Source organism: Harpia harpyja, chromosome 4 (assembly GCF_026419915.1).
Source record: "Harpia harpyja isolate bHarHar1 chromosome 4, bHarHar1 primary haplotype, whole genome shotgun sequence".
Lineage (NCBI taxonomy): Eukaryota > Metazoa > Chordata > Aves > Accipitriformes > Accipitridae > Harpia > Harpia harpyja.
Window position 1 is genome coordinate 82,649,569 of NC_068943.1, and position 27,975 is coordinate 82,677,543.

General features: G+C 42.8%; 1 protein-coding gene across 17 annotated transcripts in view; it reads left to right on the forward strand.

Annotated features, from left to right (window-relative positions):
* TANC2 (tetratricopeptide repeat, ankyrin repeat and coiled-coil containing 2) overlaps window positions 1–27,975 on the forward strand; it is a 273,282-nt gene that overhangs the window by 200,061 nt on the left and 45,246 nt on the right. For all 17 annotated transcript variants that reach the window (XM_052785087.1, XM_052785092.1, XM_052785093.1 and 14 more), the window contains 5 exons: window positions 2,307–2,588; window positions 4,925–5,058; window positions 16,351–16,582; window positions 19,692–19,858; window positions 21,912–22,519. In XM_052785087.1, coding sequence (XP_052641047.1) covers window positions 2,307–2,588; window positions 4,925–5,058; window positions 16,351–16,582; window positions 19,692–19,858; window positions 21,912–22,519 — 1,423 coding nt within the window. The remainder of the gene's footprint in view (window positions 1–2,306; window positions 2,589–4,924; window positions 5,059–16,350; window positions 16,583–19,691; window positions 19,859–21,911; window positions 22,520–27,975) is intronic.

The following is a 27,975-nucleotide window of genomic DNA, read 5'->3' on the forward strand; positions in this document are numbered from 1 at the left end:
ATTTTCTGTATCGGTTAAAAAAAAAAAAAAAAGGAAATTCAAAATACCTAACATTTTTAAATACAAGCTGTTTTCCTTAGGCATATCTGATGTAACATTAAATCCCAACCCCTCTAGCAGCTCTGGTTTAACGGATCAGCTCCCTGGTCACGTCTGCCAAGGATTTCAAGGTGATTTGAGCCATGGGCGTCAGTTCAGCGGTTCCCCGGGGAGGGTCCCAGTGCAGTGCTGGAGTCGGGGCACAGGGTGTACTGGGGCAGAGGTGGCAGAGCCTCGGGGTCAGGGGGAGCAGGTCTTCTGCTGCTGGACTGGTCCAGAGGGAGGGAGGGTGGCAGGGGGGGACTGGGAGGGAGCGGGCACTGGTGTGGTTTGCAGCTTCCAGAGGGATTCATTGCACAGCCTGGGAGCGGAGCTCATCCCGGAGCGCAGAGCTTGACACAGCACGCTGGTCCCTTCAAAAACCGTGTGTTTATATTTACAGTAAGGTGTTCAGGATGGTAGCACATCTATAACTTCTTCCCACGTAGATAAAGCATCCCCCTGTTGTTATTAGATAAGCTATTTTCGATGAGTTCAGTAGAAAGCCTGGTGCAGTAGCACGGTCCGTACCCTGCGGGCCCTCAGGCCAGGCCAGGCCAGGAGGTCTGCGTGGGATTAAACCACCGCCCGCACGGCCGCGAGTGAAGAAATGACAGACGTCAGCAGTTGCTGAATGATGTTTGTACTTTTTAAATGTCTGAGGGCTTTTAAAACTTCAAAGAAACCAAACCGTCTCCACTGGAAGCGGCTAATGTAAATGATGGGAGTGTGATCGTGCCAAGAGATAACACTGAGCAAACTGATAGGTTTTTTTACTTAAATCCTTCTGCAGTCCCGCTGGGGGAACTCCTCCTCTGCGGCTTCATGGGATTTTCTTTTAAAATACACCATGGAGACATCTAGATTTTGTATGGTTGTTTTTGTCTGCAGCATGCCGTGTGATCTCAAAACAAATTGAACTCAACTTCTGTGATCCACAGCTCAAATTTTCCACAGCTTACCACATCAGCTTAAATATGTGTGTTGAATGTGAAGTTCAGTGCGTGTACTGCAGTTGGAAGGTGTGTTCAGAGCTGCCATACCAGGTCCAGGTCTGAAATCGTGTCCCATGGATGTAGCTCTATCCACGTCACTTAGCCCTGACTTGAAGGAATTATGTTCTAAAACTCAAAGTTTGCAGCTAAAACGCACAGTGTGATGACTAACCTCCCCCTGAGTGGGAATCACCTGCTGTCTTTGCGGCCACCTTCTGAAAGTTTTTAATTAAGAAACCATTTTGGTGGTAAAGTGGGAAGATCCAGCAACTGTCTCTGTCAGCAGAAAGTGCTTCCATCACTTGTAAAAATTTTTTTTATAGATTTATGCATGTCATCTCCCAATTACAGATCTCATAGGCAGAACGCACCATATGACTTGATCTTTCTAATAGCATCTTTGCACCGGCTCTGGGCATAATTGTTACTCTTTTTAGGTGTGTGTTCGCTAGATAGCTTGTGCCAAATGGAAAGAATGGCAAATACCCTCTCCCTCCACCCCCAAATGTTCCTGAAAAGGTTTCAAGGCTGGTTTGGGTTTAGTTGTACATTTTATTATAATCTAACGCATAAAAAAATGGGAAAAGTAACAGGATCAATATCCATGTTTTTAGGTGTTAGCGTTGCACCAGCATATGTGATCTGTTGGGGAGGTATTTCTTGCACTCTTTGTTAACTTTATGTTGCTTGCCACGCCGCTTTTCCTTGTGAAAAGAGAAAATGTTTTGATTGCCGTACAGGAAAATCCTATCAGCAATCTGGTTTTATTTATATACTTTGGAAGAGTTGAAATAACTTTGCTTAGATTGATTTAACACTTCTAAGTGCTAAGATTTTTTTTTTGTGTGCTCAACAGACATATTATATATCTATATATTGAACAGATATACAGTACTTTGCACAGGGGTAGCTGCCTTGGAAAGCGTAGCGTTCTGCCTGTGGCAGGGCCTTTGATTATGGTGACTTTAAGCAAGAAATTTCATTTCTCCAGCTACACTTTCCCTAGCTGTAAACTACTTCTTCCTGTAAAATTCTCTGAACTCCTTTGGTGGAAAATGCTATGAATAAGCCAGATGCTTTTGACAACAAACCTGTGGGTAATAAACAAGCTTGTATTTTTTTCACTTTTTGCAATGAAAAGATTTCTAAGGAAGATTAAACAGCAATTTCCAAACTATAGTTTTACTGTTAGCATTGATGTTTGTGTTCTTTCCCTGTGTTTCTTGTATATAGTACGCTTCGCACCTTATAGACCTCCCGACATCTCTCTGAAACCACTGCTCTTTGAGGTGCCCAGCATCACCACCGAGTCCGTCTTCGTTGGCCGGGACTGGGTGTTCCACGAGATAGATGCGCAGCTGCAGAGTTCAAACGCCAGTGTCAACCGAGGTGTAGTGATTGTTGGGAACATTGGGTTTGGAAAAACTGCCATCATCTCCAGACTGGTTGCGCTCAGCTGCCATGGCACACGTATGAGACAGATTGCTTCTGATAGCCCGCATGCCTCTCCAAAACGTAAGTACAACAGTACACAGATCTTAAAAAACTGGAGACTTTTTCCATCAGCTTTTGTAATGGTTTTGGCTGAAAAGATCCCATTCCTTTTCAGGCTCCAGAAATCAGCTTAGTCTTTGTTGCCAAGCAAAGGAAGCACCTGTCAGCAATATTTATACTGCTCCTATTCCAAGTCTACTTTTTGGAGAGTCAAAATAGTCTGCCTTTTATTTCTCTGATTTAGAAAAATCACAGATTTTCTCTGATTGGGAAGACTCCAATTTTAATTGCCAGTGTTTTATTATTACAAATACATGCCAGTGCATTCTCTTTCCTGTATGTTTTGTTTATCTCGGTTTATCATGGTATAAATGTTTAGGGTGGGTTGCGAGCCCATGTAGGCTCGGCACGCAGCATTGCTCTACCTCTTGCGGTCCCATCCAATTCACATCACTCTGTGCTGACATGTTTGCAGGTGGGGATGACAACATTTTAAAATAATTCAGCTCTCAGTTAAGTGAGTAGGACAGGACTAAAAATACTGGGTTAGGTACCTAAAGGTATCTTTGAGGATCTAGGTCACTGTATCTCAGTGAAACTGTAGTTAAATCTGTTTACTGGAATGCAGTACTGTTAGCCATGTCGAAATATCTGAAATGTCACCGAATGTTGGCATGTTGAATAGTGTCACTTGTCAGAGCTAAATGAACAATGCATAGTGAAAGGCAGGGCTTGTTTCTATATTTTAACGGCAGCTCTGCAGTGCACCAACTGTATGTCTCCCCAGTCTGCTTAGAGGGATTGTGGAGATTAAAGAGACTACTGTACTTAACTGTTTCTGGACTAAAAGCTTGGATATGTCAAATGAGAAGGTGCCCTGCATCTTTCATGCACAAAGGATGAAGATCCTTGGTCACACCTAACATGCTGTTGTTTAGTTCGCACTCTGGTTTGTTCACGAAGTTGAAAGCTGAATGATTTCTTAGTGTTAGTTATTGGGATGGAGACCTTCCGAATCAATCAACTAATTTGACTTTGTTTCCTAAAGAGATTACAAGTCCTAGTCTAACTATAGAAGATAATTATTATTCTGCAAGTTTCTTTTATTTTTTTTTTAACATGCTGAAAAAAGTATTATGCTTAGTAAAATCTGTGTTTAATAATAAATGCTAATCAGGTGACCTGACTATACTACAGCAGTTGTGCTATCAGCATAAGTAAACTGGCATAAATAGAGCCTCATACTCTTAATTCCTGTCTCAGAAAAATAATACAGGTGAAGGTGTTGCTGCATGCTCAAAATCAAAAATGTGCATCACTGCTAACACATTCAGGGTTTAATTATGTAGGCAGTAGTCATCCTCCTTTGTTGTTTGCCATTAAATGGGTCATTGTTTGCATTATGATTTCAAGTCAAGCTCAAGGATGCATTGCAGCAATCCATTCAGGAAAATCCTCTGCTAGTACAGACTGCACTTGAGAGGACTGTTGCTTTTAAAATGTTCCTAAAATAAAGAAATCAGTAATTGGACATCATCAAGTACAGCATGTCTTAGCATCATTGAAAAATACTCTGTATGAGTACTGATGAGCAAAAATAAGAGTTGTTTGAAAATGTTACCCACAAAGGCCAGGTGAATGGACAGTTGTAACAATCTGCCAGTAAAGCCAATTTCTGCTTTGCCAGGCAAAAGAAATGGCTAAAACGCAATAGAAAGCAGTTAAACTTGACAGAGATGATTCCGGTATAATTCATTATTTGCTTGCAAGCCTTTTCCAGATCCTGGTGCGACTCCTGCTTCATTCCCTCTGATTACATTAATGGGCTTCAGATGAATATGTTAGCTGTGGCTCTCCATTTATGTATGTTATAAAATCGGTACATAATTCAGAAAAATTGGCTGTCTCCACTGAAGGACTCGGAACCAAATTAACCAGCGATAGTTCATAACGAGGGAAGATCTATTGGCAGAACTGCAGAGTAGGAGAGCACTGCACTAAAATGTACCAAACTTGAAGATAGAGCATAACTTTGAGAGCACACAATTCGCTCAATCATTGTGATTATTTTAAAGTCAATGAAATCACGGTGGAGAAGATGAATAAGACAAGCTCAGTGTTTTATCTTAGCAGTCCTTCCCAAAAGTGCTACTTCCAAAAGAAGTTTCTTGGGGAGCCTCTGGCCTGGCTGGACGGTGTCACAATCTCTTGCTGCCTGAAATCCTAACCAGAGTATTTGTGGAAAGTATTTTAGCTGCCATGCATGACCTGCTAGAAAACAGCAGCTGCCTAGGCTGTAATAATAATGTCGGTTGTGCTTGTCCTGTAGCAATTCATAACCTCTTTCCTTGGGACAGATGTGGATGCAAACCGAGAGCTGCCCTTAACCCAGCCGCCTTCTGCTCACTCGTCAATCACCAGCGGGAGCTGCCCGGGGACTCCCGAAATGCGCCGGCGCCAGGAAGAGGCCATGCGGAGACTTGCTTCGCAGGTACGGAAACATTTGTCTTGGGATTTTTTTGGTCCTTGGGAAAATGTCAGTTTTAGTGGAACCGGTTGGAAGGTCTCCTGCCTTACATCACTTGGTGCACTGGAAAATGTGTGCGTTCAAATGCTTACTGGGAGGGAGTCTAGAGAAAAACTTCTGGAACAAGTTTTATTAGCCGGGGAAAGTTATTTCTGTAAAATGAAGTTCCCATTACATCAAATACACTCCCCTTCTACTCTGAGAGTTTACCTTTCCCAGCCATCGTACTTTATCCTTACAAATGTTATGATATGACATAGTTACGGGAATAATTGTTAATTTTTCTTCAACAGTGAAAACAAAATTGCCAAGTGTTTGACCACTGTTTCATTTTGAAAAGAGCAGGTATCATACAGAGGGTAAAGGCACAGATTATGAGTGTTACTGCTGTGTATGTGCTTAGGTGTTTTTTGGAAAAGTCTACAAAACAGATCATAGCCTTTTGAGCAATACACAAATTGTTTATGGCAAGAGTGGATTGTATATAACATGATCACTTACTCTAGGGGAGATTTACAGCTTGAATTTTATTGTATTACTGAGATTTAGCCCTACTTTTGTGGTGGTGGGAAGGTGCCATTATATTGCTTTGAAATCCGAGGAGCTTGCTCCTCCTACACCTTTTGAGAGGATGTGAGCAGTTAATGCTTTCCTGTTGCCTGCTCCCACTTTGGAGAGGAAAATGTCAAGCAAAGTCTTTGTTCTAAATTATTACCAGGACGTGTTTTGCTTGGCTTTTTGTGCCAGATACTGTCTTGTCCTATCTGCTTTTCTGCTGGACCCAGATGGCAAGGCAGAGAGCGTGCGGTATCCATGTAAATAAATATTAAGACTTGTTATTCTCCTCTTCCACGTGGAGTTCTTGAAAGGAATGCAGTGGCCAGGTCTGGTTTTGTTCAGGATACATTAGTCATCGTATTCCTTGCAAATCTTAAGCATTACAGACTACCAGAAAGCCAGTAAAGTGTGTACTATCTCTGCTTAAAATACCTCATCTATCTCGACTTTCTTCCCCTGGGTGCTTAAGGAATCCTGCTGGATACATAATTGATAAATGGATACAGTTTTAGCTTCAATTTCCTCCTGAAAAAGGTAAGGGATATGACTTTTTCAAACAGTGTGTCACATCCACTGCATAGATCATGCACTGAAGCTTTTTTCATCTCTGCTCACTGGAGAAAAGAGCAAGAAACAATCTTTATAGCCAAAAATAAGGTAAAAATAGGTTGTTATACCTTGGCTGCAGACTCCTTTAGGACAGGGTTTTAAAGCTCTGCTCATCCCCTAGCCAAAGTTTTTCTGCAAAACAAATCCTGTGTTTTGCTGTCAGAACATAACAAATGAGTTAGGAAGACGTACTACCTCTTGTGCTAGCAGCAGGATTACAGACTTTTAGGATTATTAATCTCCCAGTAAATCTCAGCTACTGTAAATGTAGGCAGATTCCAGAAATAACCATCACCAGCTTCCAAACATTAGGCCTTCATGAAAAGATCAATGCCAAGGCTGATGAGTTGACTTTAGAGTACTTGGAATCGCTGCTTCTACCCGAATAGCTGACACAGCATGCAGAACTTCTGAAAAGCTTCATAGTGTTTAGCAAACAGTTCCTGGGATGAGTCAGAGCAGCAGCAGCATGGCTTGATTCAGCATTTGGAGACCTTGGGTCTATTCCCAGCTTTGCCGTTAGCCTTGTTGGGATCCTTGGAGACCAGCATCTCATCTGCCTGCCTCCATTTCCCTGCCTATTAAAAGAAAAGTGATCCATGCAGCTAATGGTCCTTTGATATCTGATGCTGGAAGGAATACGTAACTAGGTGTTACTTGGTTTTCTCAATTCGGAAGAGCAGTTGTCTTCCAGGTAGTGCTGCAGTGTGTGGCTGGATGAAGGCATGCGTTGAAATAAAGCACAAGCTTATATCCTGATTCAGAGCTTCATTTCCTACCACAGAGGGAAATTTTTCTGAAAGTATAGGAGGTTTTTTGGTTGGTTTTTTTTTTAGCTCCATATTCCTGCTGATGATTCTCTATCATAAACAACAATTCTGTTTTTATTGCATCAGAGCCTTTTCCAGCACTGCTGCACAGCATGCTACAAACAGTAAGTTTGATGGATTATCAAGCCTCAGGAAGGGAAATAAAGGCAAATAAAATGGTTTAGGATGTTTGTCAAATTGATAGCTGGAAGTCGTGTGCCTAGTGCACTCTTAGTAACCTCCTGAGTAGTACAACTCGGCTTCACCACTGATGAATACTTGCTGTCAACAGCAGATAAATTGATTTGCTTAGAAAGAACCATGCCGTATGATGTCCTCCTAGATAAAACAAACACTGACTGTTCCACCCCAGCTGTGGTTTTTGAAGTCTCTGAGTGACACTGGGAGAAAAAGGATTACTGACCTGGCAACAGAATTGAAAATCCATTAAAATAACAGTGTTGAGCTCTTTGTTCTGTGTGCGATCGCCTCATTCAGAAACTCAATCACACACATCTAACTTGCCTTTGAGAGATCGTGAGAATTTGTTGTTCATAAGAGGCTTTGAAGATGCTGAACTCCTAAACAGAGCAAATACGCTGAATGTCTTGGTAGACAATAGTAAAAATAGTTGTTTAAAATAATTTAGCTGCCTATCTGAATTTCTGATGCCACATTCTCCAACAGTCATTCTTGGGGACAGTTTAAGAAAACCCTTCATATAGATAAGCTAAAGGCTCTCCAAAGTCTAATCTAAAAAAGAAAAGAGGGAAAAAAAAAAAGAAGTGGAATGTCCTTTGGTGCAGGAGGAAGGGAGAGAAGAGCAGCATATTCCTGTATCAGTAGTTGTGGAATAAAAAAAGAATTGCTGATGGCCTACTTAAAACAGTTTTTGTTCAACTGGCTGAAGAAAAAAGAGCCTGAGGAAGTGAAGGGAAGACTGACCCATCTGTAGGTTAGTCTGGTTGGAGAAGTATTTCTTTGACATGTGTGTTCTATAGTTGCATTAAGACTAGAGTCAGAATTGAAGTAGGGAAGAAAGTGTTGACAGTGATGGACAGCCACAATTGTCAGGAGTATTTTAGGAGATACATGAAATCTATGTAAGGAGCTAGATAAAGCTATGTACAGATGTTCCACCTCTGCTTGCACTGAGCAGAGCAGGATGGTCTCAGGTTGTGCTGTGGTCGTTGTGCTAGAGAAATGCAGATCATTATGAAAGTGATTAATAATATACTAACAGGCTTAAGTAATGGTTGGCACAGGCTCCAGAATGCTAGTGGGAAGCACGCCGTCCCTCTCACCCACTCCGTTCCTTCTGAAAATGTCACTTATCCCAAAACTCAGAAGTTGTGTGTTTATGATGACAGAAATGAAAGGTGAACAGTTGCTTTTCCTCCTCTGGATTATTCAGGGTTGTACTTTTCTGCTTGTTTTTCACGCACTAAGTTCTTGGGGGCAAGGGTTGCTTTTAGCTCTTGTTGTCAGAGATGAACAAATCATTAATTTTAAAAATAGGTAACCAAAGACTGCTTAGCAGGAGCTCCACTCAGTCTTGCCATGCTGGAAAAGAGCATTATTTTGTTATATTCTTAGGGAGCAGTTTGAAGTCATCCATGATTTCTAGTTCAGTGTTCATCAGCAAACTAATGGAGAAGAAAAATGCTTAGAAATGAGGCAGTTCAGAAAACCAGTATCAGGTGTGATTTTTGTCCTCAAAAGCTGTGCCAGGAAAACTGTATCCAACTGGTGTAGGAGTTATCTGAAGTTATCCTCACTGGTGGGTCCTAGGAGGAGAAAAACATCAAAAACAGAAGGCAAAATTCCCTTCCTCCCAAACCCTGGTGCGCAGCTGTTGAGGTTTCTCATGTCTCCGTCCATCTCTTCGGTCAGAAATGGAGTCTTTTGCCATACGAGCACCGATTGTGGCAGGAAGGGTTGGATACTTTTCAGGGTTTGCAGTAGTTTCTCCTGAAAGAATGAGAGAAAACAAGGAGCTTAAAATGGACATTGCTCTGTTCGTTTTGTCATTTCTCTTCCCAACAGCTCATCTCACTCAGATTTTGGAAGTGGAAGCAGAGTGATTCTGCCTTGAGAGATTAGGGGAGAAAATACTGGAAGTATAATAATGCCCTTGTATAATTTACTTGGAGCATCACCCCAGTCTGCTCTGGCTGGCCTGTTCCAGCTCCTAGTGATCATTTTGGATATGTTAAGGGAGAATATTTTTAAAAGGGAAAGTTCAAAGTCTTGCTGTCACACCAGGGCTATGTTCAAGGTTGTGGTTGGCATTGTGTAGACAGGGATAAAGAAGCGTGCCAGGAAACTTGAGGCATCAAGAGGTAAATGCCTTGCCTTCCATTTCCTTGCAAGGAAAATATTAAGTATATGGCAATGTTAATAGCTTCTTAGCAGAGATTTCTGTGAATCAATTTCCTAATTTTAAAGGTAACATTAATCCTTGCTGGGAACTGAGCTGGCACAATCCCCTTTTTTCCCTTTCACTGACGGGCTTCTCCTGCCTCCAAGGAGGAGCTGAGGCAGTGGCTCCTGCTGGACTTCCCACTGGTCGTGGTGAGGAGCGTGGGGATGTGTGTCAGACCCCAGCTCTCAGCAGCGGACTTTGGAGCGGTCCTTGCTGGGGAGGTTTCTCTGCAACTTTCCCTCCATCCCGTCTCAATAGGGGTTTGTACCATAGCGTGGAGTAGGGAGACTTGCAGGGAAGGAGGACAAGAGCGGTTGTCTTGCCAGATCTGGCAAACTCTCAAAAGTCATGAATAAAACTACTCACATTGCAACACCATTCTTGACACTTGCAAATAAAACATAAGCATTTCTGGCAAAACTGCTTGGTTAGTCTTTTGTTTTAATATATATGCGTGTATTATGGAAATAAGTTTGCAGGATTGCTGAATTTATTTCAAGTCTGCCCTCCGACAATGAGCAGGCTGCCAGTTTTTCTGCAATGCCAACAAGTCAAGCTAGACTCGGCTCCTTCGCTGCGATAGATGCATACCAGCTTTCCTGGTGAGCTAGGAACGTATAGCTGAATATGTAGCTTCATGTAACTGTAAGCCCATCTACTGCAGTTTAGTGCTTATAAACATATTGCCTGATATCACGGAACGACTCTAAGGTGAAACTGAAAAAAAAAGTTGTGAATATAAACAGTAAGGTTTTTAAACCTAAGATCCATAAAAAGGCAGCACTGCACACCTCTCCCATGTTGTGCCTTGCTTTTCCTGGCTTTTTACTGTTTAATCTTTTATCCACTAAAATACTTCTCGACTTTACTTCCTCTGGCCAGGGTAGGTCAGTGACCATCGCTAAGTCACCACGTGGCTGTCCTTGCAGTGCTGCCTTTCTGTCTCCAAATGATGCTAGGCAATGTATAACTTGGGCTGATGCAGCTCAGCTGGAGCATGACCTTAGAATCATAGAATCATTTAGGTTGGAAAAGACCCTTAAGATCATTGAGTCCAACTGTAAACCTAACACTGCCAAGTCCACCGCTAAACCATGTACCTAAGCGCCATGTCTACACGTCTTTCAAATAACTTCGGGGATGGTGACTCAACCTGGCTTGTCTGGAGCTGGTCCTTCACCTCAGAGAAATGAAATGGGAAGCTTTCCCACCAGCCCTAGCCTGTGTTGAAAAATACTGACCCACAAATACGTGTCCTAGGTGACCTTTGCCTTTCAGCAAGGGGCACCAGCGCCGTTCAGAGGTACGACAGCCCAAGGTGAGATCAGTTCAGCTCAAAGGAAGAAGCCTGAACTGTGTCCCCTCTGGTTAGGGTCACCTTCCCCCTTTTTCCCTGAAGGTTTTATCCCTTACTCACAGAGGATTTTTAATGGATCGGCTACACAGTTTTAAATAACCCATTGAGCAGCTATATTCTTTGGGTTTCTGGATGCTGTGTGGTTGCTTGTGGTAGCAGCACTTAAACAAATGGACCTGAAAGCCAGCTCTGCTGCGCTAATGGGTCGTACCCTATGTCGAGCAGCTGTACGTCCATTGCATTAGCGCACTCAGCTGATGCTGAGCACGGCTGGTGGCTTCAGAGGCTCTTCTCCCCATCCTCCAAGCCATAAGCCAAAGTGTCATTATCGTTGCTGCAGGCGTATAGAAAGAAAGGGAGTACTCCTACCTTACATGGAGGTGGAGGGATTCATTACTTCTGAGCCTTGATGCCCTGCGACACTAATGAGTTTCAGAGGGCATTTGCTGGCATTCTCGGCTATGTAAAAGTAATGAATGTTCCCAACAAACTGGGTCACCACATACATGCACAGTCATGTGCAATGGATAAGAGACAGCAGTGCTGATTTCCATTTGCATTATTACAGCCAACGTTATGCTTGGCAAATGGCATTTTGGCAGGTAAAAGCATTAAACTGAATTTATTTGAAGCTATTTTGTATGGGTCAAAAAAAGATAAATCTTATTAGGTGCAGAAATGCGGTTAAAATACAGTGTTGAAGCCCTTTAAAAGCGCTGGAGGAACTGGGGTGTTGCTGTGAGCTCAGGTGTCTGTGAGGTTGGTCCTTTTAGGGGGGCTTGGCAGAATGGCCTCCTTGCATGACATGCTTACAGAAGGAAGCAGAGACAAATCACACCAGAGGCGTGATGCCAAAGGAATGCTTCTTAAATGGAGGATATTCTTTTTTGCAAATAGTGCCAGAGAACTGCTTAAAATTGGCCTGTCCTATTAAGTAAAAATAACTTATTTCCCTTGAGCCATCTTCAGCCCCTCTTTCCCCTTTGATGTTCACACTGTCCTTCCAGCCTTTCTCATATTACTGTTATCTCTTGCCTCTCCTGACATGTCATTTTCTCCCCTTTCTCTCTTTTCTTTTCCCCCTTCACAGTTCAGTCTCTTCTTTCCCTCTGTACTTTATAGGTGATACACAATCTCTTTTGTGCTTCCTCTTTTTCCGCTCTCTGTGCCCTCTCCAGCCTCTCCTCCTTCTGCATTCATGCAGCTCTTCCGCTCTTCCACTGGCGTTTCCCATTATCCTTGGAATAGCTGCTTTGCTTTTAACACACGAGTGTCTTCCTCCTTCTTCCAGCACCTGTTTTCCTAGGTCCTGACCTATATGAGGAAATCTCCCTTTTTTTCTGATTTCATGGAATTCTTCCATATCTGCTCTGCTGAGCCCAAGCCAGGTGAAATCAGTAGCTTGGCCTTGGCGATCTGGAGCGCAGTTTGCATGGCCGTGGTTCAGAAAAGCATTTTGGCGTGGGGAGGAGAGCTGCAGTAAAGATGTACGGTGTCTGCATGTCAGGATGGGACACTGTTGGCGAGTCCTGCATCCAAGAAAGGGGTGGGTGAAGGAGAGAACCCAAACAGAAGGACAGCAGAAAGGGTGGTAGGAAGGTGAAGGTTACATGAGGCTGGATGAAGGGAGGAATGGGAAGTGGTTGTGGCAGAAAGGAGAGAGTAGGGTGGCTGGTTTTGGAAGGGTTGGGAGAAGAGACTCCTGAAGACCTGCTGGATTTGACACCTAAAGAGAATATGAATAATATCTTTCATAATTCTTCTGTAGCAGTTAAGAAGATGATGTTTGTGTCATTTCTGAGTAAATGAGAGTTTTGGTGCTCCCTGACCCCACTTCAGGAGAGAATGGGGTTGTGTTGAACGTTGGCCATGGTTTGTTAGAGGCAGCGCTCTGCCTTCGCTGTGTCTGGTGTTTCTCAAGCCTTATAACACATCATTAATGTTTAAAATTGGCTAGCAAAAAGCTCATGATAAATGTACTTCTTTGGTGGGTAGCCAGCTAGACTCTCCAAATCATTTTAGGAGAGGAGATAATCATTGGAAGTAAAATATGCATCATACAAGTGTGAATTACTTTGAAGCTCCCTTTCAAGCAAGAAAGGAAATTATACAAGTTTGTAACTTTTGGCATTTGATATTTAATGTAAACAACATAATGTCTTGGTTTCTCAGCGTGGAGTCACTCGACTTGTCGAAACTGCATTCTCAGCCCTTACAAAAATGACATAAACAGATATTTTTGAACAGTTCTCTTGATCTAGGTGTTGGTTTTCCCATCCTTCGTTGTAATCTACTTCTCTTGCATTAGGGTTGCTTACAATGCCTATAGGCATTGTATACTGAATGTTTGCAATCCAGTGATTTAAATTTAATCAAACTTCAGAACAAGGAATTTTTCTGCTTCCAACTTTGTAAACATCATTTAACAAACCTGATAGCTGAAATAAAGGTTTAAAAGTTTTGGAGGTCCACTTTATAGTGTTTAGTGCTATGTGATGACAAAGTTCAAATTGAAATGATTAGAAAAATTATGCCTTAAATTGTATCAAAAATAAATGTTTACTGGTCACAACATCCAGTCATGCCCATACGTTTGGAAGAGTGATTTCATTTATTGTAACACAGTTTCTAGATAAAATTAAATGTTTAATTCAGGGATTTTGTTTATGACGAGAGATGGTTGGAACTTTCTCAAGAAGGTTTTTAAAGCAAAGTAGTTCCATTTATGGAAAATGAAGCTTTTATTGAGAGCACACCTTTTTCAATGAAAAGTTCATTTCCAGGCTGTACAAGTTGGTGGGTTTGGGTTTTTTTTTGTTCCTTGGATGTATTTCTTGGCTTGTCCGGTCAAGCAAAAGGAGGAGAGACTAACACCACCCCAGAATTACAACAGCTTATGGAGTGGTCATTTCAGGTGCAGAACAAGGTCTGGACAGGGTCTCCCATGTCTTAGAAGAGAATCCTAAGCAGTGGAGAAGGTAATCCAGCCCTCTTGCTGGTTCCTTGAGCAATTAATAAAGTATATAAAGTGAAATAATTGGAAAGAGACCTTCCCCAGAGCATTAGTGGCTGGGTGTTAAAGGCGTTCACCTAATACAGGGGAGAAAGAACAGGGTTTGAACGTGTTTGGGGATGACCCCCATCAACACCAACCCATTGCTTGTCCTGAAGTTTCTTTCATTCACTTTTCACATTAACCCTAGTCTCATTCCCAAGGGTGGAACAGGGAAATGCTTTGAAACCTTGAAAAGTTTTACAGGATGTGAAAACTGTTTCCCACCCAACTCTGGTTCTGTAAGTGAGGAGCCTGATTTCTAGCACCAGGCTCAGCTTGCAGCACTGGCTTTTGGCAGTCTCTCTTTGATTTGAAGATAGAGAAAATGTCACGGAGAATAAATAACATCAAGATGAAATTTTGGCGCAGTTGCATTTCTGAGAACATCATAATGCCTTTCCTTCAGTTGCCTTTCCAAAATCTTCATTGCTTACTGGTTTAGCTTCAGACACACCTATTAAACATTGCATTTATCCTACTGTTTAAGGCTTAATCGATATACCAGTAAATCCAGCACAAGGATCGAGAGTGTATGTGAAGGGGCTTAAATTAATTGAGTTGTAACTGTATGTAAGTCCACATATCTAGCAGTGACCACTCTCTTCATGGGTACTAGGTGTGTCCCCTTTTCCACAACGTGGCTCTTCAGATTCCTGGAAGAAGTTAATTGGCCACTCGTAAAAAGGAGACTTTATTTTTGTGTCTACACACCTATTGTGTAGGAAATAAGAGCTCTGCATACAGTGATTTGGTTTCTGTTACTGGGAACCTGATATCAAGGGACGGCTGCTTAAGAACTTTGTACTGTGGAATCCACAAGTTATAATCCCCAAATAAATAGGATTGTTAAAAAGAAATCACTGCCTTTATTATTGCTTTATCCAGTGCTGTTCTCTAAGGTAATACATTATATTTTAACTGGCTGGTAGGAAAACTTCTGTTAGGAATTTGGAGGTATCCATTAAAGCTTAAGCACGTGTATTAGGTCTTGATGCTTGAAATAACAACCTAGCTCTATCATCACTGTATGCATCACACCTCGTTTTGACTGTGAAAGGAAATTATTGCATTATACCCCATTGGTAATTTCATAGATTACTATTTAAAATTAAAAGCCAGTGCTGAGCCAGCAATCTGTGAGGACCCCACAGCCTCATGTTTTTATTTCTCGGTACCATCCTTGGCAGTGGCAGAGCTCAGAGCCTGGATGCACCACCCCGTCTGCCTGGGAGCCTGCTGCAAACCGAGCGCTGGTTATTGCAGGTGGAAAGCCAGAAAGCCTTAATCATGGCCAACAGCCGCAGGCCACGTTTCATCTGAGCTCACACGGCCTCCAGAGAGGCCACAGAAATCTCGTGTGTGCAGTGTCCTCAGTTATATTGTCCTTCCCGTGTTCAGAAATGTGCTTTATTTTACAATGTTTGTATTCTGTGCTACAGTGCTCCAGGGCAATGGTGGTTTTGGTGCAAAACTGATCCCACCTGCCTTGCTGGGATATTTTTGGATATGAACAGTGACATTTGAAAAGAAAACCCAGTGAATGGGAGCTGAAGAAAAGCTTTTTGACCTGGCACAGGCTCACACCAAATGGCCAGGCGGTGCTACGAGGAGGCTGGTGCCAGTAAGGGAGCAGGAGGAGCTGGGCACTGGAGCGGTACTGGAGCAGCCTGCTGAGTGCTTTACAAGCAGAGAGAGATTTTTGTGGGCCTTTTTTATATTGCAAAAGAAAACAGGAAAGTTGGCAGATTGGACTGAGAAGATATCACTGGTTTTCTGCTTATTTTAATAAGTGGTCAGAATTTAGTGAGTTCTAGCAGAGTTTGAAGAGCTGGGAAGATCAGGTGACCTGGGAAAGGATGGAGTTTTGTTTTGGTTTTTTTTTAAATTGAATTGATTTTCTGAATGAAGGGTGGGATCACAGTGAATGAGTAATGTATAGGAAGTCTGACATTCCTCCCCTGTTCACGGGAATCTGTTGTTTGCAGATGCTACCTTGCTGTAAGGTACTCAGCCTGTGCTCTCTGCCTGCTTCTACAGAGCCTGACATTTGAAAATAGCAAATAAAAAATAAGTTCAGGAAAACAATCACAAGTTATTACTGACACCAAGTCCTTAAACAGAGCTTGGAGCACAATCCTATCACTCCCTGCTCAGCGCAGCACTTCAAATATGTCAGTTACTGTCACTGTCCATCTCTGTGAGCAGCTACAGCTTAATTTCATTTATTCCTCAAGTGGCAGGTCCAGTCATTTTTCAGGATCAGTGCCTGTTTTTACCAACTGATTTGTCTGGATTCTTGTCACAGGTAGTTAACACTCGGTACTCTTAAAGACTTCACCTGCCAGAATACATCAAACTCACCAAACGAAAAATGCTGCTTTTAACAACTTGCCCGACTCGTGTCTGATGAAGGTGCGGTTTTTGTTCCTCTTCTCTTTGCTAGGTTGTCGCTTATCACTACTGCCAAGCTGATAATGCCTACACCTGCCTGGTGCCAGAGTTTGTGCACAACGTGGCCGCCCTGCTCTGCCGCTCGCCGCAGTTCGTTGCCTACAGGGAGCAGCTCCTGCGAGAGCCCCACCTGCAAAGCATGCTCAGCCTGAGGTCCTGCGTGCAAGACCCCATGGCCTCCTTCCGAAGGGGAGTCCTGGAGCCCTTGGAAAATCTGCACAAAGGTATTGTAACGGCGGTCCCTATGCTTTCCCTGAGCAACCACACCCCTTTTTTTATTATTATTTTAAACATGCTGCTTAGTTGCATCTGGGCGTTTAAACAAAGCCATAGATTAATCCTTCTGCTTCGTGTCTCAAGAGCTGCGGGGAAGAGGTGAGATCTGGAGAAGCTGAGAATATGCCGTTGTGCTTGTTTGGAAGCGAGGGGTTAACCACCCCTCTCCTCCTGGTGTGTGTTTCAGGGCCATCGATGAAATGCTAATGACAGCATGCGTTTGGCTTTCTCTTTTCTTGCTTTCTTTCACATCCCAAATCTGGCCTTGCAGTTCTGAAGGTGAAAACAAGCAACAATTTCCATGCACAGCTCTGCTTATGCCAATGTATTCTGATTTATCTGTTCAGGGAGTGAATGTTTTTCCCTTTCCCTGCCATTATTTAGTGGACTTCTGAGAATTTGAAGCTTTGACCAAAAGACCTGATACCATAAAAAACTATAGGTACTCTGTAAAGCTTCAAGGGGAACTGGTAACAAGCCTTATCCCGATTATGGATTTCAGAGCTTTTTCTAATGCAGCATTGGTTTTGTCTCCTTTTCTTTCTTTCCTCTGCTAGATATAACCAATTTGTGGTAACAATCTCTAGATTGAAGATCTTTGCTCGTTGCCATGAAAACTGTGAGAGCGTTGCAGAGTTCAGGACTCTGTTGTTCTGCAAAACGGTGTTTATTAAAATGGTGTGCTGCAAAAATAATTGAGATAATTTTCTGTTGCCACCCTACATAAGACAGTGCAGGAGCCAACGTGAAATAGATGCAGCTTCTACCAGATTCAAAGCCCTGTTGTTCAAATCAGCAATTCAAAACACAGTGTCCAAACTCTGAGCAGCAGCATCTGGGTCCAACAAGCGTGGTTCCACCAGGCACAAAGCACACGTAGAGCCAGCACAGCTCGACAGCAGTTGATTTTCCTGGCATGGAGAAATGTCACTGTAGGAGTAGCATGGCTAGTCTTTCTTACCAACACTCCTGGCAAAAAAAAAAGATACATTTAGGAACCGCTGCTCTAAAGGAAAATAATATGTGGTTATTACAGTAACTCCTTGGGAGGTATTCCAGCTCTTGAATTCAGAGCATTTCGGAGGATGCTTATTTTTCTTGCCAAGCAGGTTGATCCCCATCTGGTCCTAAATTCTGGGGGGTGGAAAAATTTAAATAAAAGATTTTTTTTTTTTTCTTCTTGGGCTCTGCACTTAACAGAGCTCCAATGGAGCCAATGATTAGGACTCCCATCTTTCAACCTTGCTGATCGAGAGCGCTGGCAAGCTAGTTTGCACCAAGTGTTTTGTAACAAAATGAACAGTGTCTGGAAATTGGTTTTAAAATATATAACATTTAAGACTCTGTAAATATATCAGCAGGTCTTTTACAAGGTGCTATTAAAGCGCTAATGCTACTGGGACGAAATTATTGCGCAGCCGTTAATGGTGAATGTCACTGAGAAAGTTAGATTCATGTTTCTCAAATATATTTTTTTTACTCTGAAGGAATCTAAATAATATATAGGAGAACAAAGTTCTTATTCTTCCCCTACTCCCTGCTTTCTCCTCTCTCCCTCAGGCTTTATGAGAAACATGAGATGTGGGTATAAAACTCAGGCACTATATTCACTCCAAGATTTCAGAGAGTCATAAAGTATATTTTCTAGTGTACCAAATAATCTTACCAAGAAGTTAACTGAAAAAGGATTGATGGTAATTTTAATGCAAAATATGTGGTTTTCATATGTATCTTAACAGTATGTTAGGAAATAAGTGCAACTTGGTAATGTAAGGCAAGAACAAGATGGGATTTTGATGCTCAGCAGTACTGAATGCAAGGTGTTTACGCATTTCTGTTCTCCCTGCAACACCACAGAGACGGCTCATGTCATCGATGAACATCTTGTGCTGGCTTTTTACAGAAGATTTCCTGATACAATTTAAAGTCAAAGAGAAAAGCTCACCTGCTATTGGGAATACTGAGCTTTTTGATAGCAGGATTTATCCATAGTACTTTACAAAGGAGAGCAAACTTTATACAGATCAGAATCTGTAGTACATGTTACAAGCATATGCCAACAATAGACTCAGATGTCCCATTTCCCACCCGTTTTTGAGTTTATTAGGCAAGATTACCTTTGAGAAGATACCACCTGAGCTTAAGACGCAAGTCCAAAAGAATCTATATTATTACTTATAAAGCTATACTCACCTTTCAGCATCTGACGTAGAAACACTGACTTCATTGTCTACATCAGTTTAGTTACTGTATTCACCAGCAGCGGAAAAACCCAGTTTTGTGATTTGCTTTTTTTAGGGTCTTTTTTATTCCCCCCGACTCGTTTATAAAAGAGGCTTTGGCTACAGACTTGTGATCAAACTCCTTTACATTACTGGAAGTTCAGAGTCGTTTTGAACAGTCTCTGCTGAACAGAGGATGTAACCTCCAGAATGTTGAATGACCTTCCCCACACATGCAGACTGATGGTTTACTCTCGTCAGATAATTTTTCTTGCCTGTCAGTCAGGCTTGCTTTTGTTTCAGAACGCTTGCCTAGACCTTAGTTGATCAAGAAGCCAGTGCCCAAAGTGCAGATGCCAGAATTGGAAGGATCTAGAGGTGTTGGGGAAGTGAATTTTCTGGTGAACCTTCATTTAGCAGTTTCAGAAATTAAGACATGCTGACATCAGGGTGAGAGTTTAATACCAAAACTGTAAAGAACTGCTAATAATGCGTTTATTAAAACTTAGCAGAAAGATACTGATTCACATCAAGTAACATTGGACTTTGTGGAAGAGGTAATTTTTAAAAAGATGATTAGCTGTTTTATCTGTGGGATATCACAGTTCTGTGTGTCTTAAGTAAAATATGTATTTTAGAAGAATTGAGATTGTGTATGTGCGAGCCTACCCCTGTGTATATATGCAATTAATGTATCGTAAGAAAGGTGCTGCTACTGTGTCTTTTTTGTTCTTTAGCAATATCTGATGATGCTTTAGAACACTGTAGTGACTTTGCAGTACATTATAGTCACGTGTCTAGCCTTTCAAATAAATGCTTCTTCTCTTTCTCTCAGAGAGGAAGATCCCTGATGAAGATTTCATTATACTAATTGATGGTTTAAATGAGGCTGAATTTCACAAGCCAGATTATGGAGACACCATAGTATCATTCCTGAGCAAAATGATTGGAAAATTCCCTTCCTGGCTGAAGCTGGTAGTGACAGTCAGGACAAGTCTACAGGTATGTTGAGACCAAGAATTGTGATAAACTGTGCCATTGTCACAATGGTCTTTGATAAAGAAGATCTTAGTGGATATCTGGATTTGCTTAAGACCCTTTATTTCAGGTTATCCTTTTGGCTGTTTTGTACTTGGATTTACATTCATGTCCCCAAACTCACTCTACAGCTTTGAATGGATCTAATCCAGCATCGCTTATTCATGTCACTAAATGTTCATCAGCAAATAGTTTAGTTCATTTGAGTGAGACAGCTCACATGCCAACAGGCTACTTACTCACCAAGCATATCAGGAGGGTAGGGCTTGACATCTGTCAGCCTGTGCTGCTCAAGAACATCCTCTCCTCCGTGTGGAAGGGAAAAGAATTTCTATCTTCGCACCCCTTCTGCATGACCCAGAGAGTGAGCCTGTGCTTGTTTCAGTCTGGAGGAGTCAATGTCAGGCCAAGACATTATTCAGCTCAGAGACAACTATCTTGAGCAGGTGCTAAAGCTCTAAGCTGAATGTTGTTTGGGTTATTCTGAAGTATTTTTATTTTAGTTTGCAGCTGGGCAGGTTTTTACCTTCAGCCTGTCCTTAGCTACTCATCATCACTCTCTTGGCATGAGGATTAAGCTGACCTTAGTTTGTTGGCTCAACTGCTCATCTGAATGAGCAAGCTGGGAAGCAAACACAATGACCCAGTTAGGGCAGATCTGCTCTTTCAACTGTTTCACAGTAGAGCTGGTTGATTTGCAGCATCACTTGTGGGAACATTCACACTGAGCGTCAGAGCCAGGAGCCCAGAGGAGACAGACATCAGGGGGACGGGACACGCGTTTGGGAGCCAGCTCAGAGCCACTCTTCGCTTGGCCCAGCTGCTTCAGGCAGAAAGGCGTGTCTGCAGCTCTGCATTTCTCATTTTTTCATTATTAGCCATTCTTTCATTAGCACAGAGCTATGGAGTTCATTTTTACCGAGCTCCGTTAAGCAGTTTTACTGAGATTGGCTAATATTTACTGAGATCCACAGGTTGATTTACTGTGGTCCTCCTGGCAGGGAGCTGAGTGCTGGTTCCAGCTCCATCAAGGCAGCCAGCTGCTGCACACTGCTTTTGTAGCTGGGAACGGCAGCTGCTCCCCAAGACACCAGGAGAGCACCAGCTATCTGCTGTTTTGTGCTGGAGTTCTTTTTTTGCTCAGTAATGGAGTAGATTAAACATCGTTTGGAAGAAATCTTTTTGTAATTGTAGTGAAATTGCATCCCTATGACTTGAATTCCTCATGTAATTAGGGCTTTTGCAGCCTTACGGTCTTCACTGCAAGCTTTAGTTTTGCACTGTGCTCACCCTCTTTATTGGAGAGTTGATGGCTTCTCCTGAATCTGCCTTGTCCAGCTCCATTGCGTTATTCCTCCTCTCTTCGCAGTGACTGAGAGCCCATGACGCAAGAATTCATTCGGAAGGGCCTTTCATGATCTTTCATTTAAGTTGCATAAGCATCATCAGTGAGTTCAGCAGATGAGAGAATCTCTGGCCACAGTATCCTGCAGCAGACAGACGTATTTACTTTGCACTGGAAAATACTTGCTATTTTCTGTCCTGACGTTTCCATGCATTTCCCTGTTGATAGCAGCTGTGTTATACAGGAGCACGCTCCTGGGGAGATACTTAGGCTCAGCTTCAGCAAAATTTCTTCTGGCCTCAGATCTGTCGTCTGGTTGTCTATTCCCTCAGACATGGTAGCAGAAGGGATGGCATGTTGATACGTGGTTGGAATGGGGTAGGAATAACAAGGGCACTGCTCTTTGTGAGTTTTCTAGTCCTTTCCATGGATGCGGTATTAGGAACAGTGTCCTTCATTTCTATTTCAGTCATGTTTCACATGCAACCTGCTTGATTATAGATGAGGTTCTGGGGTCCTGAGGGCACAAACTGCCATCTTGTGTGCTTGCCCTGATGGAAGAGGTCTTAAAGGAGTCTCAAAGGTGCTATTGTAACATGAATTGAGTTTACTTAATGAATAATAAACACTGCCAGCATGAGTGCCTTTTTTTTTTTTCTCCTTTCTTTGTAGGAAATAATTAAGCTGTTGCCCTTCCACAGAATATTTTTGGATAGACTGGAAGAGAATGAAGCCATAGACCAGGACCTGCAGGCATATATCCTTCATCGGATACACAGCAGCTCGGAGATCCAGAACAACATCTCGCTTAACGGCAAAATGGACAACACTACGTTTGGGAAACTCAGTTCTCACCTCAAGACCTTGAGCCAAGGGTCCTATCTGTACCTAAAACTCACTTTTGATCTCATAGAGAAAGGATACCTAGTACTAAAAAGCTCCAGCTACAAAGTAGTCCCAGTGTCTCTGTCAGAAGTGTACCTGTTGCAGTGCAATATGAAGTTCCCAACGCAGTCTTCCTTTGATCGGGTTATGCCTCTCTTGAATGTGGCAGTGGCATCTCTGCACCCATTAACAGATGAACATATTTTTCAGGCCATTAATGCAGGTAACATTGAGGGCACTTTGGAGTGGGATGACTTTCAGCAGAGGATGGAGAACCTTTCTATGTTTCTTATCAAACGTAGAGATATGACGCGAATGTTTGTTCATCCCTCTTTCCGAGAATGGCTTATTTGGAGAGAAGAAGGTGAAAAGACCAAGTTTCTTTGTGATCCTAGGTAAGCAAAAGCTCTGAGAAATCAGAGTTTACAAATGCGTTCATCTCGTACTGTTAATCTGAATCACTTCATTTTACGAGGTTGCACATGGATGCTATTACCTGACTTTGGTCTGTCTACGCTGTAGTTCTCTACATCTGTACTAGTCACCTTAGGTCTTTATGTTGTTCATGGAAAGAAATAATCCCCCCCTGGGTACACAACGGACGTGGAAAACCTAATCATCATCTTCGGAATGAGATCAGCTGTTCCTCAGAAGGCCCCAAGTTGACTAGCTCCCATACAGGCATCACCAGGGGTGTCTGCATTTTGGCAGATTACTCCTGCCAACTCAGTCTGGAGAAGGGGAATCATCCTTCCTTTCTCCAAAGGTATCGAAACCATGTGAAATAGAGGATAAGGAGGTGAAAGATGAAGAGTGTGGATACATCTCTTGCAGTTGGCTTCTCTTTGACGTTGTTCCTCATAGTCCTACTAAATGTCTTTTTGAAAGCAAAATAAGGAACAGACTCAGGCTCTAGCAATTTTGGACTGTAAATGCATACATAATCTCTGTCCTGATAGCAGCTGAGTTCCTGGCTTAGCTCACAGGGAACAGAATTTAATCATGGTTAGATTTATACTCTCTAAACCCAATGATCACTATTAACAACGTTATCTTTGGTTCTACTGAAGAGTGGAAACAGACGCTCTGACTATAATTCTAGTAGTTTATCCCCATAAGCTTTGCTCCATTTGGCCTGCCCATTTCTTGAAATATGATTATAAAAACCGGGGAAACACTCGGATTCAAGGCCATGTCAGTGCATCTCCCAGACCCTATGGTCAGTCTGAAGAAAATATGATGCTATCTGCTGGAACCGAATAGCCACCCAGCTGATTAAAGCAGCTGTAGCTGTTAGCAGTGTCAGAGTAATTTACCATTTTAAATTTTGTGGTAAGCAGGCTGCAGCAGAAAAATACTATATAGCTCCTCCCAATGGACGTCTTCCCTGTTTTAGTAGGTTCTGCACAATAGCCCTATCAAGCGAACCCTTTGTAAAGCATCTCACAGCAGCAGGTGTCTTTATATCAATCAATGTTAGTTATTTAATAGCCTTCCTCGGAGTCATTAAGTGCTTGTCACTGCGTAATGCTTTTTCACCCTGTTTGCAATGCCTGTGCAGTGCTTACACCTATGGAGCTGAGAGCTTTCTCCCTCCCAGTCACTCCCACCCAGCGCTACTGGTTCTGTCTGGCCCCTGTGGTTTTGGCTGGCCTGGCTGTAAGAGAGCTTGTCGTCAGCAGGGCGAGGGGACGGCAACCAGCATGCCTGGCAATTACCACTAATCACACAGCACTTGCCATAATGAACCATAGCGAGAGCAACTCAGAAAAATCCCTACTTTCCTTATTTACCATGAAAATAAATTTAAGGTGCAGGATGCTTACCTGCTGGGTAAGGCACCTGTGTGTGTTGGGTGCTGCGTGTGGTAGCAAGGCACACGGCTGGGTAACGTGGGAGCTTTGGTTCTCTGGGTCCAGAAATACTCCTCTTCATTCTCACAGCGATGGGTAAGGACGCTCTCAGAATACCAAATTCAGAACGAAACTCAAACGTGCTGCATTTTAGGTGGTTTTTCACTGAAACCAGGCGTGCAACCGTGTGTGATTTTAGCACGAAGGCACAAATCAGCCTGTATTCACTCGACAAGTCACCAACAATGTGATAAATCTCTGCTCAGGGTTCGGGTTTGGTGCCGTCTTTCATGAACATCACAAACATTTTGTGCTGCCCTCAAGACCGTTCGGGAGACTTTCAGGCATTACTTTTCGTCCCATATGTGCCGTTTCACGTGATAAATTAATGGTGACTTTAAAGTGGTACGGGGAACACTCATGCTCTTTGCAAGTAGGGAGTCCCTGCAGAGCTAACCCAACTCAGCTCCTTGCCGCTGGTGAAAAACAAGTTACAATGCATATAACGGGCTCCCACTGCCTTGAGTGTGAGTCCATACGTAGTGGAGGACTAATAAATATCTCTAATGTATAATGCACACTAATTACATTATACTCTGATGGTAGATAATGAAACAGGATACATTTCAGTGATTAATTGAGAGGAGCCCCTGAGATTCAGCTATTGTGCTCCTCAAAATCCTCCTGTCCAGCTCTCGGGGAAGAGCTAATATTAAGATGTTGAGCTCAGAGCATGGTAAACCCTTAGCGACAATTAAGATAAGTAATGATTTTTCATTTTATTTCTTCTAAAAGAAGCACAGCTTGCCACTGATGGAGCTCATAGAAGTAGCCTATGAAAATTTGCCTGCGTCGGGGTTGTTCACAGCCAGTTTGATTTCTTTCTGCTTGCTTGGGAATTGAGAAGACATGGCAACTGTATAGACCGCTCCTCGAGTTCATCGTGCAGCATTGCAGAAATGTGCCGTTATGTGAAGCTTTTTGACCTTGCCGTGTCGATACGTAAAGAGTCAGGTTGCTGAGGCTGATTTTTTCCCCAGGAGAAGAGCTTTGAAGTGAAATGTGGTTTTGTGAAGCTGCTCTTAATTGACTTACCCTGACAGAGTGTCCAGGTGTGAGGATGTTACGAAGGAAATTGGGATAATGGGCCTTGTGTCCGTGGCAGTGCAGCTGGGGTAATCTTCCTCGTTTCATTAATGAGAGTGAGTTCCCATGTTCTCAGAAGTACGGAAAAGAGGGGAGAGGAGGAACACAATGTCCAGAAATTATCACATTTTTCTACGCTTTTAAGATAAACAACAGATCTCCATCCTCCAGGTTTTTGTGTTAGCCTGTTGAGATGCTAACCCTCTTCTTTGAACACTCACCATGCGTTTGCTGTCCAAAGCAAAGGCTAATTGGTATTGAAGGGGAACGCTATCGCTGCAGGCTCACCCACAGGGGAAACCCCCCCAGCATCCACCATTGTTTAATAACAGGGAACCAAAAAAGCTTTTGTCAGAGCGTTTAACCAGCATTGCAGTAATGACTTCTCCAGCCTGTCAGTGTAGCACTATTAACCAAGTGTCTTAGTTGACAAATAACATAAAACATTTTAGGGAAAGGCCCAATCCTTTGTGACTGGTGCACAGAGAAAATGGTTATTATTGTACATTCACTCTTATGCTTGTATTTCTTAACCTAAATTCTGCTATAATGCTGTGCTGTTTTCTGCCTAGACTTAATCAGAAACTTCCATGCAATTATTTTCCATGCTTTTACAACGCTAATAAAATGTTTTATCCCTGTGCTGCTGATGAAGGGACTGTGAGAGAGACAGAAGTGAAGTGATTTGCCCTGGCAAGGCAATAAGAGAGCTGTAGTCAGATATGGACCCCAGAAGTGAAATTACTCTATCCAGATTTAAGTATCAACATCTGAGTTACTTGTCTAGACTTGCTTTATAGTCAGAGGAGAGAAATAAGAATGATTCATTTCATCATCAGCTAAAAGGCTAAAACAGGTCAGATGAAGAGTGCCTGGGAAGCATCTCCTCCTGTTGATTTATGAAGGGAGCTCGGGGTGACGGGCTCACCAGGAGGTGTCTCCAGTATTGACAAATAAAACTGGATGAAATGAATTCTGTCTAGGCTGCTCTTCTAACCAATACACAGGGTTTGGGGTAGACTCACAGATTTTCTGTTCTTGTAGAGGAAAGCTAAGAAAGGAAAAAAGATACTCTCTATGCCATTGCATGCATATGACTGTCTTAATTTGGGCTTTTGCTTTTCAGAGTGGCACTGGACCACCCAGCATTGTGCATGCGGGTGGTATGTCCCCTATTGTCGCTGCTCAGTCTGGAGCAAGGTAGAGATAGGCTCTTTGCACTGCTCAGGGAATTTGCCATCATCCACGGGACCTTAGCAAAATGAAGCATTTAGATCTTCACCTCCAGTGCTTCACCTCTGGCTTGGCTTCATCTCACCTAATTTTAGATGCCTGTAATCCACGCATCTGTTCCTCAGGCAGTCACTCTCATCTCCTTTAATACTTGAAGCAATTTGTCTGGCCTGTTTTAGCTGTTGACTTGGATGAGCTGAATCCCATACCCGATCCCCTCCGCTGTCTGGAGGGCAGTCCAAGGGTGACTCGCGTACGCGTGGACATGCTGCTCCCGGAGAGGTGACCTGCGCCAGGCTGGAACTCGGAGAAGATGGGAAGCTGCAGAGGTGGTGCCTTCGGTGCAGGCTTGCTCCTGTTGCTGAGCTCTGAAAGCGCAACCCAAGGTGGTTCTTGCACCCGGAGCTGCGGTGTTGGATAGGCAGAGCAGCAGCTCTGCTAAACTGGGCTTTATTAAGGCCAGTCTGCCAGTAAGCATAACGAAGAACGCTTTTTGTCTGCAGAAATTAAACTGTACCTGAACATGACAAAGGCTCTGTTCTGCTTCTGGCTCCTTGCTGTTGCACAGATGTTTGGTTAACTGCACTTGCCCTGTGATTTAGCATATGACGGGGACAGCAGCTTTTTTCCTTCCATAAGAAGAGCAAGAGTGGTGAGGACAGCAGTCACCTGCATGATGGTGGTGGAGAGTCTCCTGGTAGAGAACTTCGGAGGAGTATCTTGCTTTGTGCAGGACGTTTTCACTGCACAGAGATGCCAAGCTGTTCTCATGGATACTACAGGTGCGGTGTTAGTCTGAAATCCCAAACGTCTGTGGCCAGGTTTCCAGAAGAGCTGAATGGTCAGCTATGGAGAGAGACCAGCAGGCATTTGGCATCTCTCAAAATCAGGGTGTTGGTGCCAGTGATGAAAACCCAAGCTTGGAAATACTGCACGAGGAATCGATATTCTGCAATAGATGTTCTCTTCAGTGCACCAAGACTTTATCAGGCAGCTCATGCTCATTGACTTTATTAGAAGCTATTTAATAATCTGGGCAATGACAAAAAAAAAAAAAAATCAGTGAGAAGTACTGGTGGCTCCATTGTTGAGGTTAAGGGCATCTGCTCATCTCTTCCCTCCTTTTCCACATGCACGAACCAAATCTGTCCCCGTCCCTGAAACCCCAAATAAAGGCACCCTGCATGGATTAGCGTGCAGCAGCGATCCAAACAGAAGTATATGTCTCTAATCCAACACGCCGAGTTGCCATGGTTTCTAGCAGAGCTGTCTTTTAATACAATACAGTGTAGGTATTTTGCATTTTCCTTTTTCTCTTGGGAGGCATGCTGCAAGTGGAGACTTTTCCTACACAAAATTAATGTTTTTATATATTACCCAGCAAAATGATAGAGCATATACATTAGAAAAAAATGAGGTGGTTTTTTTCATTTTGATGGAATGCTTAATCTGACAAATAACAATCTTCAGTCAAAAGACAATTAATTTAGAAAGTTTGGAGGAAAAGAAGTCAGTGAAAATGGTATTTATAAAAATTCAGGGATACAACAAACAGCTTCAAATGGAGGATGGGTCCTTACATTATGCATAAGCTTCTTAAAAATTATCCACAGTTAGCT